This window comes from Geotrypetes seraphini, chromosome 7, assembly GCF_902459505.1.
Source record: "Geotrypetes seraphini chromosome 7, aGeoSer1.1, whole genome shotgun sequence".
NCBI classification, from domain to species: domain Eukaryota; kingdom Metazoa; phylum Chordata; class Amphibia; order Gymnophiona; family Dermophiidae; genus Geotrypetes; species Geotrypetes seraphini.
Genome location: NC_047090.1, coordinates 158,740,589 through 158,752,888, shown reverse-complemented (window position 1 = coordinate 158,752,888; position 12,300 = coordinate 158,740,589). Strand labels below are relative to the sequence as shown.

Genomic DNA, 12,300 nt, shown 5'->3' with positions numbered 1-12,300 from the left:
ACAGGCCTTCAGGGGGGGTGCAGGCCTTCAGGGGGGGTGCAGGCCTTCAAGGGGGAGACAGGCCTTCAAGGGGGGGGACAGGCCTTCAAGGGGGGGACAAGCAGGCAGGCCTTCAAGGGGGGGACAGGCCTACAAGGGGGGGGACAGGCCTACAAGGGGGTGGGACAGGCCTTCAAGGGGGGGACAGGCCTTCAGGGGGGGGACAGGCCTTCGTGGGGGTGCAGAACTTCAAGGGGGGGACAGGCCTTCAAGGGGGGGACAGGCAGGCAGGTCTTCAAGGTGGGGGGACAGGCCTACAAGGGGGAGGGACAGGCCTTCAAGGGGGGGACAGGCCTTCAAGGGGGGTGCAGGCCTTCAAGGGGGGACAGGCAGACCTTTAAGGGGGGACAGGCCTTTGGGGGGGACCCTGGTTTAGAAGTACAAGGAGGGAAGGGGGTATTCAAAGAGACGTGCATATGCCAAACTTTGGGGGGGGGATGAAGAAATAATGGGTCTGAAAATAGAGGAGAGGGAGAAAAATGATGGACCATGGGATTTAGGGAGGGAAGGAACTGAAAGGGAGAGAAATTGGACACAAGGGATGGTGTGGAGGAGGGATAGAGATACTGGATAGGAGGGTAATTGGGAAAAGAAAGGGAGAGATGGTGGACTCTGGGGTGGTGGGGAAGGAGGGAGAGATGCCGGATGAAAGGGTAGTTAAGAAAAGGTGGATTTGTGGAGGGAGATGAAAAAAAGGAAAGATACCAGACTTCCTGGGGAGGGAAGGGAAATGGAAAGGGAGGACAGAGTTGGCAGATGGATGGTTAGCACGCAGAAAGAAGAAAGAAGGAGACCCTGGCAAGCAAGTTATCAGAAGAAAACCAGAGCCTTGGACCAACAAGATTTGAAATATAACCAGACAACAAAAGGTAGAAAAATTAATTTTATTTTCTGTTTTGTGATTATAATATGTCAGATTTGAAATGTGTATCCTGACAGAGCTGGTGTTGGACTGCAAACGTGAGCTAGGATTTAACAGAGAGAGGAAAAGTCCTTTTTGTTTCTTTATTTTATTTACACCACAGCGCCAGTGTGGTTAGGAGAAGCCAAAGGGGGTGAAAAAGCTATAAAACCCACCAGGAGTTTTGATAAAAATCACCCAACTGGGCAGGAAAATCGAATTGAAAAACCAATTCAATAGGCTGAATCGAATCGAAATTTTTTTTCCTGAATCTGGCAGCATTAGTTTGCGCTACTGTCTTAGACTTTAGGACCTGGGATTGGGGAGAGATGGCATCCTCAGTACTTTATAATGCAAGTGAAATGAGGATTTGGTCAGACTTTTGAAGGGTCTGCAGAAAAAAAATATTGTATAGGCCGGGGACATGAAACAGCAGGAAATGGGAACTTTTCTTCCTTCTATTTTTGTGAATGGAAAGGCTGAGGATGTCAGAGAGTTCAGTTAAAATATGCGCTTTATAAGAAAATATAATAATGTGTTTTATAAAGTTTATAGCATAGCTGGCCTACCCAGTGAGGTGTTTCTAGTGGTGGTGGTGGCAGCATGTCAATGTGTTGAGAGGAAGAGGTGGTCTGGGAAATTCTGCTGAGCAAACTCCGGGCCCATTTCCACCCCCCAGTTAGTCCACTCCACTCAACTGGTTCACACACTGAGTGGGTCTTTGGGTGTTGTGTTGGGATCTCTTCCAGTGGTTTATCAGTATCTCCTTCTGGTCCAAGGAAGGAAACTTTGTTATCCTTAGCATTGACCTACAGAATATGTTTGTAACAGCGCTGCTTGTGTGGCATTAGGCTATGTAGTGATCGAAAGAAAAAAAACAGACCTTTGCACATTTTTGCACTATATGGTGGGTGTATGAGGAGATTCACATTTCCTGCACAGCTAAGTCCATGTGAAGTTACCTTGTGCTGTATTTGACATCTAGCAAGGTCTCTGTTTGAAAGGAAAGATCTAAACTTAAAAATGAAGTGGCCAGAAGTTATGGTAAAAGCAGATAGTGTAGCTGGTTTTAAGAAAGATTTGGACAAATTCCTGGAGGAAAAGTCCATAATCTGTTATTAAGACATGGGGGAAGTGTCTGCTTGCCCTGGATCGGTAGCATGGAATGTTGCTACTCTTTGGGTTTTGACCAGGTATTAGTGTCCTGGATTGGCTACCATGAGAATGGGCTACTGGGCATGATGGACCATTGGTCTGACCCAGTTAGGCTATTCTTATGTTATGTTCTCATCTGTAGGGGCCTTTGTTTTCACTTCTTATTTTAATGTATTTTTTTTCTGGGAACTTATCAGTGTTTTTTATAATGGGAACAAAAATGGAAGAGAATTAATGTGTGTGGGATGAGGGGGTAACTAATTTCTTCAGCTAAATAATTCAATCCACTTCAAACAGACATAGGAGAACTCACGCACCATTCACACACCCTCCAACCAAAAACGTCAAAAGAAAAAAACTGTTCGACAACCTCCTAGCCATTCGAGCTGCAACACTCGACCCCCAACCCTACAACCAATTGACATCGACCACATACTGCAAAACCTTCAAAAAGAAATAAAAACCCTTCTATTCAAAAAACACATAAAACCGAACTAACACAATCAGAACTGTCCCAAGCATCACCTGCAACTACTCCATATGTACTTCTGATGTCATGACAATTCAGACATAATTTATGTTATGTTATGTTTGGAATATAAGAAAATTTTCACTGCCTGTTTCTATTCTGACCATTTATTCCGTTTCATGGTCATTACAAAAAATATTTTTTTACATGGGGGGGGTGTCAAAAAATGATGGGCCCCGGGTGCCACATAGCCTAGGTACGCCACTGCTGGTTCCTTTGACAATATACAGATACCTGGGCCAATACAACACGGTATGCAGACTAAGCATGGTGGTGGGGGGGGGGGCAACATGTGAGGGCACCAAAACCTGCTATGAGCACTGCCGTACCATCATTTGTGTCAATGAAGAAATGTACACTACATATAAGTTGAGCTAGATCCTCTGTATGTCAAGTTAGGATGAAAACACTGTACTATAAACGTAGCAAATTGTAAATCGCTTGCCTGTATGCTATTAGGGTTATCAGACGTCCGGACTTCCCTGGACAGGTCCTCCTTTTGAAGACATGTTCAACCGTCCAGATGGCTTTTCAAAACCCAGCACTTTGTCTGGGTTTTGAAAATCCTCCCTCAAAATCACTGTCGGGCAGGCGGGTGATGATGTCATGTGCACGCGCGCGTGTGTGTGATGTCATCGTGTCGCATGCGCAGCTTCCCTCCTATCCGACCAGAGCAGCCAGCAGGGGGCGTGATGGGGCGGGGATGGGTGGAACTGGGCGGGCCTAGAGGCGGGTCTAAGGGGTCCAGATTTTCCGTTCGGAAAATCTGGTAACCCTATACGCTATGCATGTCAACCTGTAACCCTTTCTCAGCTTGTTGGGGAGAACAGGATAGAAAGCAAATTAAATAAATCAATAAAATTCCGTCTGCCAGTTCCGAGATAGTGATGTGGGGGGAGATTATCAGTCCTTTACAAAAGGGAAGGGTGAAGGGATTTGATATATTGCCTATCTGTGGCTACAGTCAATGCGATTTGCATATTATATACAGGTACGTACAGTATTTTGTGCCTGGGGTAAAGGAGGGTTAAGTGATTTGTTCAATGTCACATGGAGCTGCATTGGGAAATAAATAAAATACCTTTACTCGGGCGATTAATCATGATTAAAAATTTTAGTCGAAATGCAGCTCCAGTTTCAGCGCATGCTGTTATTGTGAGCCCGGGCCAACGTTTACCATACATTGAAATACAAGAATGGGTGGGCAGAGAGAGGGCACGGACTGCACATTGTTATCAGCACATAGTAAACAGCACATGCTGCCAAAAGTGCAATTAAAGCAGCTTCACCTAAGGTGGCTTTAGGTGCCTCCGTGCTCATAGCGTGTTAAGAGTGGAAACTGCACAGGGAACACTGGACTCCGAAGGTCGCTGCAAAGTCTTTGCGCTTTAAGGCGTCACATCTCTTCTCCTTCCCCGAGTCTGGGCCGCATCTGGAGGTCCTCCGAGCATGCATGGATGCAACGCAATGATGTCACATCCATGCGCATATGTCACATGCATGCGCATATGATGTCATCATAGCACATCCATGCATGCATGCCTGTTATCCTATGCTCAGGGCTAAACATTAGCTCCACTCGCTAGCGTAGCGAGGGTACCCCTTGCCCTCTTCTTCACCCTCCCCGCGGTGCGCACATCCCTTCCCTTCCCCCATACCTGTGTAGCTTCCCTAGTGCAAGCAGCATCTCCAACTTGCTGCCCACGCCGGTGTTGGCTCTCCCTCTGATGCCACTTCCTAGTCACAGGACCCGGAAGTAACGGCAGAAGGGGAACACCAAGGCCGGCGCCCGCAGCAGGTTGGAGCTGCTGCTTGCGCCGGCGAAAGGCTAGAGGTACAGTGGCGGGGAAGTGAAGGCGCGCGTGCGGTTGGGAAGGAGAGCAGAGGCAGAGAGGTGCCGGCAACCCCTCCAAAACTGGGCCTGGGGTGGTCCACTCCCCCCCACACACACACTTTCTATGCCACTGGCTCCACTGTTCCCTCTAAGCTGAGCGGGAGTCTTCCAACTGCATTGCTGCCAGTAGGGGGTGGTGTTTCAATGCTGTGGTTTCAATTGCTAGAGATAGGCAGGTTCCCTGGAGTCCTACAGAACTCACTATTGAGAATGTGATAGTGACTCCCACTCGGCTTAAAGGCAACAGTGATTAGCTTGTTATTAAAAATGCCCCCTGATGAATCTTGAAACATACTATTTGACTGGGGTTGGGTTGCCAGACGTTTGGATTTTCCCTTTTGAGGACCGGGGTCCGGACTGCTTTTCAAAACCCGCCACTTTGTCTGGGTTTTGAAAAACCTCTAGCAACGAGCGACGTCATCTATGTATGCGGAGACACAATGTGGTGATGTCACGAGCATGCATGTGATGGCATTGCTCCATACAGCACTCACTTTATTATTATATTTTTGTGAGGATCATCAATGTATATTTTACCAAGATATGTACCCAAACTTAGCACATATCACAAACTCCTCACATCCAACAGTGAATCCACAGCTCCTCAGAAGTGTCATTGCGTCACAGCAGCGCATGCACAGATGCCATCATGATGAATAAACAGGTTGAGAGGGCGGGGCTGGGGTGGAATGGGGCATGACTCAGGTAGAATGGGATGGGCCTGGAGACGGGGCCGTGGATCCAGATTTTTGTTTACAAAAATCTGGTAACCCTAGACCGGGGTGCCTAAATTTTTGCACACAACTGTACTTCCTCCTACAGATACTAAAAGCACTTTTATAAAAGAACAATTTTAAAAGGAAAGTGTAGAGAGACGGGTGGGAAAAGTGGGGCAGAAGATTTTAAAATGGGAAGTTGGCGATCCTATGTTCGACTACAAGGAAACATAACTTTTCCAGCCTCTGAGATCTTGAATAAGCACCTGCCAAAAATTACACAGACTATGGGACACTCGATGAAGTTACAGGGAAATTTTTTTAAAACCAATAGGAGGAAATTTATTTTCACTCAGAATAGTTAAGCCCTGGAACGCATTGCCAGAGGTTGTGGTAGGAGCGGATAGCATAGCTGGTTTTAAGAAGAGTTTGGACAAGTTCCTGGAGGAAAAGTCCATAGTCTGTTATTGAGAAAGACATGCGGGAAGCCATTGCTTGCCCTGGATCGGTAGCCTGGAATATTGCTACTCCTTGGGTTTTGGCCAGGTACTAGTGACCTGGATTGGCCTCTGTGAGAACGGGCTACTGGGCTTGATGGACCATTGGTCTGACCCAGTAAAGCTATTCTTATGTTTTTATGAATAGAAAAATGACTGAACCTGGTCTACAGCACTTACTTTTTGTAATTCTCAATTCCCACTTTATAGAGCATTATGCATTCGTTTGGACTGCAGCTGGCATGGAGCAAGGCGGAGATGTGAGAAAGCACACAGTCTTGGAAGCTTTTTACAAAAATGGTCAGCAGTCCCACTTCCTCGAGGGGTCTGTTGCTCGTCACATGCCATAGAAGCGCCTCTTCGAGGTGTTTCAAATGGTTCTGAATTCCTGTTACATCCGATTTGTCCACAGGAGGAAGCTGTGAAATTTGATTTCTAAGTTCTTCTTTTATATGACTCTCCAGCTGTTCGCTCCATTTTAACGCAGGTTCCGAGTCTTTCCCTATGTTAAGACGCTCTTGCTTTTTGATTTCTTCCCACTCCACCACTGCCATCACCGAATGTAATTGCTGCCAGACATTCTCCGGCCCGAACAGAGCCTCTTTTACAACCAGCCACATTTCGCAGGTCACTTGCTCCGCTCGCTCGTAAAGTATCTCTTTATCCTTTTCTGTTTCATCTAGTTTGTGAATGAGCTTACAAGCTTCAAGGAACTTCCCTCCGGACAGTAAATCATCAAGATTTTGGTCTGAAATTACAGAAAAAGAGCACTTAGGGCCAGATTCTCTAAAGGGTGTCTAACATAATTGGCAAAAATCCCATTAATAGCTTCAATAATTCAAAACAAAATTTAATTGAGCGACAGGTGCCTACTCAGAGCTATAAAAGGTTGGCACCTATTGCATGGTACTTGGCAGTGCTGAAAGCCTTAGGTCTCCTTTTATGAAACTGCGATAGTTTCTAGCGTGGGGAGCCGCGTTGAATGGCCCGCGCTGCTCCCGACGCTCACTGAGTTCCTATGAGCATCAGGAGCAGCGCGGGCCATTCAGCGCGGCTTCCCCCGCGCTAGAAATTGCTATCGCAGTTTCGTACAAGAGGGGGAGTAAGTGGATGTTGTTTATGGGCAGAGTGTGACTTAGGCACCGCTAAGCGCGAATCTCCAAAAACGTAGGCGCCTGAATTGTAGGCCTATGCGTTTATGTTTATTTTTCATTTGAAATCCCGCGTAATGAAAAAAGGTCAAGGCGGCTAACAGAAATAAAATCAAATTGAAAGGAACGCCAATAATAAAAGGAAAGAAATTGCAATCAAACAGAAAAAACAATCATACAATCAAATAGAACAATTTACAAATAAATGATTAAAACAAAGTTAATGATAAACATTCAGAATTACGCCTAGGTTTTTTAAAGTGATTAGTAGTAGCAGCAGTATTTCAAAACAACTTTCATCTTCTGTTTAGACAAAGACTTTTTTTTTATCCCAGTGTGTAGTGGTAAGGTTGACTCCTTAGATTCAGTGGCATAGCGATGGTGAGAGGCGTCTGGAGTGGTGGTGCACCACCCCCCTCCTGCTGCGCGTGCGTCACTTTCCATCCCTCGTACCTCTTTAACGTTTCCATCGCAAGCAGCAATCCCAACCTGCTGCGCGTGCCAGCGTTGGCTCTTCCTCTGAAGTCACTTCCTAGGTGCAGATTCAGGAAGTGAAGTCAGAGGAAGAGCCAATGCTGGCGTGAGCAGTGGGCTGGTGTTGCTGCTCATACCGGGAATGCCAAAGAGGTATGGCGGAAGGGGTGCACACGTGTGGCAGTGGGGGGGGGAGGCAAGGAAGGAGCGGGGGAGGTGGAGAGAATGGGTGCCGGCGCCCCTCCCTTACTATGCCACTGCTTAGATTTTCCCTCAGAGCTGTACCATAGTAACATACCTAGGTGCCACTAGACACGATTCTGTAAACGCCACCTAAGCATGATTTACACATGGCTGGCACCATTTTTCTAGGCACTGGTCGATTTAGAGTCACTTACAGTAGAACCTGACAAGAAACAAGAGTAAGAAATCATACATACATAGGAACTCTATGAGTGTCGGGAGCAGCGCAAAGCCTGTGCTAAAAACTGCTATAGCAGTTTTGTAAAAAGGGGGTATAATCAGAGAGACCAGAGAATACCCAGGCTGGCAACATAAAAGGTGATCATTGAATGCCTGGAAAAACTGGAGTGAGTGGCATCAGGAATCCGGGAGACCAGGCAGAAGGTTGTTGCAGTGATTTAGGGAAGAGAGGATGACGGCATGAAGGAACTGCTAAGCACTGAGGGGAAGTCGATGGCCCTGCCTAATGCTGTGTATCTCTATACAGGGGACCTCAGTTTAATTTCCAGAACAGGTTTGTTGGGATGGGAGCTGGAGATGCTGTGAGGGGAGGGAGTGCCAGTTATTTTGGCAATACCTTGTGGCTGAATTCGAGCCAACAATGACAGGACTGTTGCTGGAATAATTGGGATAAGTGAGTTGGCCAGATAAATAAAAGAGCGGAAAATCCAAAGACTCGTGATGCTGTAGCCCAAAACAGCAAGGGGAACTTACGAAGTCAAAAAATAAGGAAGTCAGTAACAGTCTTTAGCTTCAAGAGAAAACAGACGGGCTATTGTCTCTCTCAGGACAGACCAACAAAACATATACAAGTGTCAGTCAAAAGTCAAATATCCAAATTTCAAGGGAGGAAAAAAGCAAGAAAAGTGCAAAATGAGCAACTTTATTGCAACCAAATTTTTCCAGTGGCCTTCCACAGCTGGATTTTGAGGTCTTTTAGAAGTCTCCCCCTCAACAAAATTAGAGACTGCTCTCTTCTGACCTTGTCATCATGGTCTCTTATTTCATGAAAATTCAGAGTCCTATAAAATGTAATTACACGCATGGTGAGACCTCATCTGGAGTACTGTGTGCAATTCTGGAGGCCACATTACAGTAAAGATGTGTGCAGAATTGAATCGGTTCAGCGGACGGCCACCAGGATGATCTCGGGGCTCAAGGGTCTCTCGTACGAAGAGAGACTGAACAAATTGCAGCTCTACACTCTCGAGGAACGTAGGGAGAGGGGAGACATGATCGAAACATTTAAGTACCTCACGGGACATGTCGAAGTGGAAGATGATATTTTCTTTCTCAAGGGACCCTCGGCCACAAGAGGGCACCCGCTCAAACTCAGGGGCGGAAAATTTCATGGCAACACCAGAAAGTATTTCTTCACAGAGAGAGTGGTTGATCATTGGAACAAGCTTCCAGTGCAGGTGATCGAGGCAGACAGCGTGCCAGACGTTAAGAATAAATGGGATACCCATGTGGGATCCCTACGAGGGTCAAGATAAGGAAATTGGGTCATTAGGGCATAGACAGGGGGTGGGTAAGCAGAGTGGGCAGACTTGATGGGCTGTAGCCCTTTTCTGCCGTCATCTTCTATGTTTCTATGTTTCTATGATGGGTCATTTGGCCTTTATCTGCCCTCATGTTTCTATGTTTCTATAATCAGAAAGTTCTATGACATCACAATGCAGGTGTAAAGAGCCTTAGCCTATAGGAAGAGGAGATGCAAATGTTAAGAGCCTTAGCCAATAGGGAGAGGAGGAGAGAGTGGCTGCTGCAGACACCAGAAAGTATTTCTTCACAGAGAGAGTGGTTGATCATTGGAACAAGCTTCCAGTGCAGGTGATCGAGGCAGACAGCGTGCCAGACTTTAAGAATAAATGGGATACCCATGTGGGATCCCTACGAGGGTCAAGATAAGGAAATTGGGTCATTAGGGCATAGACAGGGGGTGGGTAAGCAGAGTGGGCAGACTTGATGGGCTGTAGCCCTTTTCTGCCGTCATCTTCTATGTTTCTATGAACATATCTCCACAGGATAGAACATAGCACTCCTTGAGCCAGTTCAATACAACTTTTTTTTACCATAGCAGAAGACATGCCTTGGGCCAGATATCTGCAGAAAATCAATGAGATTTTTTATGTATCTATTATTAGAAGTTTTTTATTAGAACATGGCACAATACAATTGGTCAGAAATTTTGTAAACTTGGCATTAATTGCTGGCTTTTATTATACCAGCCGCTGTGGTAAAAACTCCAACACTCATAGAATATCTATGAGCATTGAAGTTTATACCACACCGGCCGTTGTTTAAAAAAGGGCTAACACGGTTTGATAAAAGGGAGCCTAACATGTTCCAACACTTATAGGAATTGAATGAGCATCGGAGCATTTACCCCTCTGGCCTGCAGTAAAAAGCTCTACCCTGGTTTTGTTTAGTAAAGGAGCCCAATGTGAAACATGACTTGGCTTGTACATCAATTACCATAGCAAAAGCACTGAAGAATCCACCTATAAAAATGCAGGTTTAAAAAAAAAAAAAAATGACCCTCCCGCAAAACACTGGATTTTATAATCAATTTACTTGATCTTTGCTCCACATTTTCTTTCACTGGTGAGGTAAATGTTCCAATGCTCTTAGCATTCCTAGGAGCGTCGGCGCATTTATCTCGCTGGCCCGTGGCAGAAATCTCTATCGAGGCTTTGTGAAAGGAGCCCTTTATACAGAAAGAGGTAAATTCTCTTGGATTTGAAAAATTAAAGGGTCAATCTGCAGTCAGTCTCTGTCCACTGTTGAACACATTATCTAGATAAATTTAACCAGATGGTCAGTGATCAGACTTAACTGATAATCTGACTGATGAATGTGGATAATTTTAGGACAGCTATTTTTCTGTCCTAATTACCCCCCCCCCTTTTTTTTTTTTTTTTTTTTTACAAAGCAAATGTTCCAGTGCCCATTAAATCCCTATGGACGCCGCTAGATGGACCATTGGTCTGACCCAGTACGGAAATTCTTATGTTCTTAAGTATAGGACAGTCAAGCCATTGTGACATCACTGATGAGGTTTGCTCTTAGGCACTGGTGGAATGAGGCATTATGACATCACAATCTCAGCTCTGGAATGTTGCTATTCTTTGGCCACTGTTGGAAACAGGAGAATGACACTGGAACAAATTTTCCCCCGTCCCCACGGTAACTCATTTTCCTATCCCTACCCCATTCCTGCAAGCTCTATCCTCATCTGCACAAGCCTCAAACACTTTCAAATCATAAGTTTTCAAGTCTTGTGCGGTTAAAGCAGAGCTTACAGGAATGGGGCAGGGACACAGATAGCGACACAACTCATGGGGACGGGACGGGGAAATTGAGTTCCTGCGGGATGGGGGGGAAATTGAGTTCCTGCGGGATGGGGGGCAAATTTGTCCCTGTGTCATTCTCTAGTCAGAACGATTACCGCAGTAGCAGCTGCTACCAGGGCTTTGTAAAAGGAGCCCTAAATTGTAAATATTTACTTCATTGGTGGCGGTCTAGTTGCTTTTCTTTTATTGTAACTTTGCATTTATGCTTTAGTGCACATTGCATTTTAGTGCACACTGAAATCTTACAGAAAATGCCCTGCCAGGACTCACTATCGTGGTTTTCTAAAAGGGGGCCTTAAAACAGAAAATGAAAATGAAACAAAATTTTGATTATTATTTTTTTTTGTAATATATATACAGTAAAACCTTGGATTGCAAGTAACTTGGTTTGCAAGTGTTTTGCAAGACAAGCAAAACATTTTATTAAATTTTAACTTGATATACAAGCAAAGTCTTGCAATACAAGTACATACAGTATACACACATCACAACTGAGCCGATGGTTCTTCTCTCTCTGACGCTGCAGGAGTGTAGTGACTGTTCTAAATGAGTGAGGTCTTGCAATACAAGTACGTATAGTATTTTATATTAAAATTTTTGGGTTGTGGAACGAATCGTCTGAGTTTCCAATATTTCCTATGGGGAAATTCACTTTGATATACGAGTGCTTTGGATTACAAGCATGTTTCTGGAACAAATTATGCTCGCAAACCAAGGTTTTACTGTATTTCATTTTGGAAATAGCACATACACACAAAAAAAATTTCTGTTCTATTTTCCAACAAATACATATGACTATTTTAATCACTCTAAGGGGTACAGTTCTCAATTTACTGCTTAAAAACCTATTAACTTGAATAAATGGTTTGAAAACCTGCTTGAATGAGATCGGAAGTGCATTACTGAGGGCTCCTTTTACTAAGCTGCGCTAGCGTTTTTAGCATGCACAGAATATTAGCGCGCGCTATGCGGAAAATCTAATGCCCGCTCAATGCTGGCGTTAGTGTCTAGCACGCGCGGCAATTCTGCGTGCACTAAGCGCACGCTAAAACCGCTATTGCAGCTTAGTAAAAGGAGCCCCGTGTCTTGAAATGCATTCAGTGACAAGCTAACACAGCCTCGTTTGCTTTCCAGTTGTGCCATGCATGTGCCAAGCTTGACTCTTAGCTTCCCCATGAGCAGGGGTCTCAAAAGTATGGCCCGCAGGCCACATCCGGCCCGCAGAAGAATGGTGCAGAAGTGCGCCATTTGGACTAATTTTCCAATGAGAATCTAAAAAACCCCCCAAAAAACCCCAACCCCTTGGGGTGTTGATAGATTTCAAATGCATTAATTAAAATTGGAA

General features: G+C 45.1%; 1 protein-coding gene across 6 annotated transcripts in view; it reads right to left on the bottom strand.

Moving 5' to 3' along the window:
* LOC117363463 overlaps window positions 1–12,300 on the bottom strand; it is a 138,935-nt gene that overhangs the window by 36,389 nt on the left and 90,246 nt on the right. For all 6 annotated transcript variants that reach the window (XM_033951223.1, XM_033951225.1, XM_033951226.1 and 3 more), the window contains one exon: window positions 5,912–6,479. In XM_033951223.1, the coding sequence (XP_033807114.1) occupies window positions 5,912–6,351 (440 nt within the window). In that variant the 5' untranslated portion in view covers window positions 6,352–6,479. The remainder of the gene's footprint in view (window positions 1–5,911; window positions 6,480–12,300) is intronic.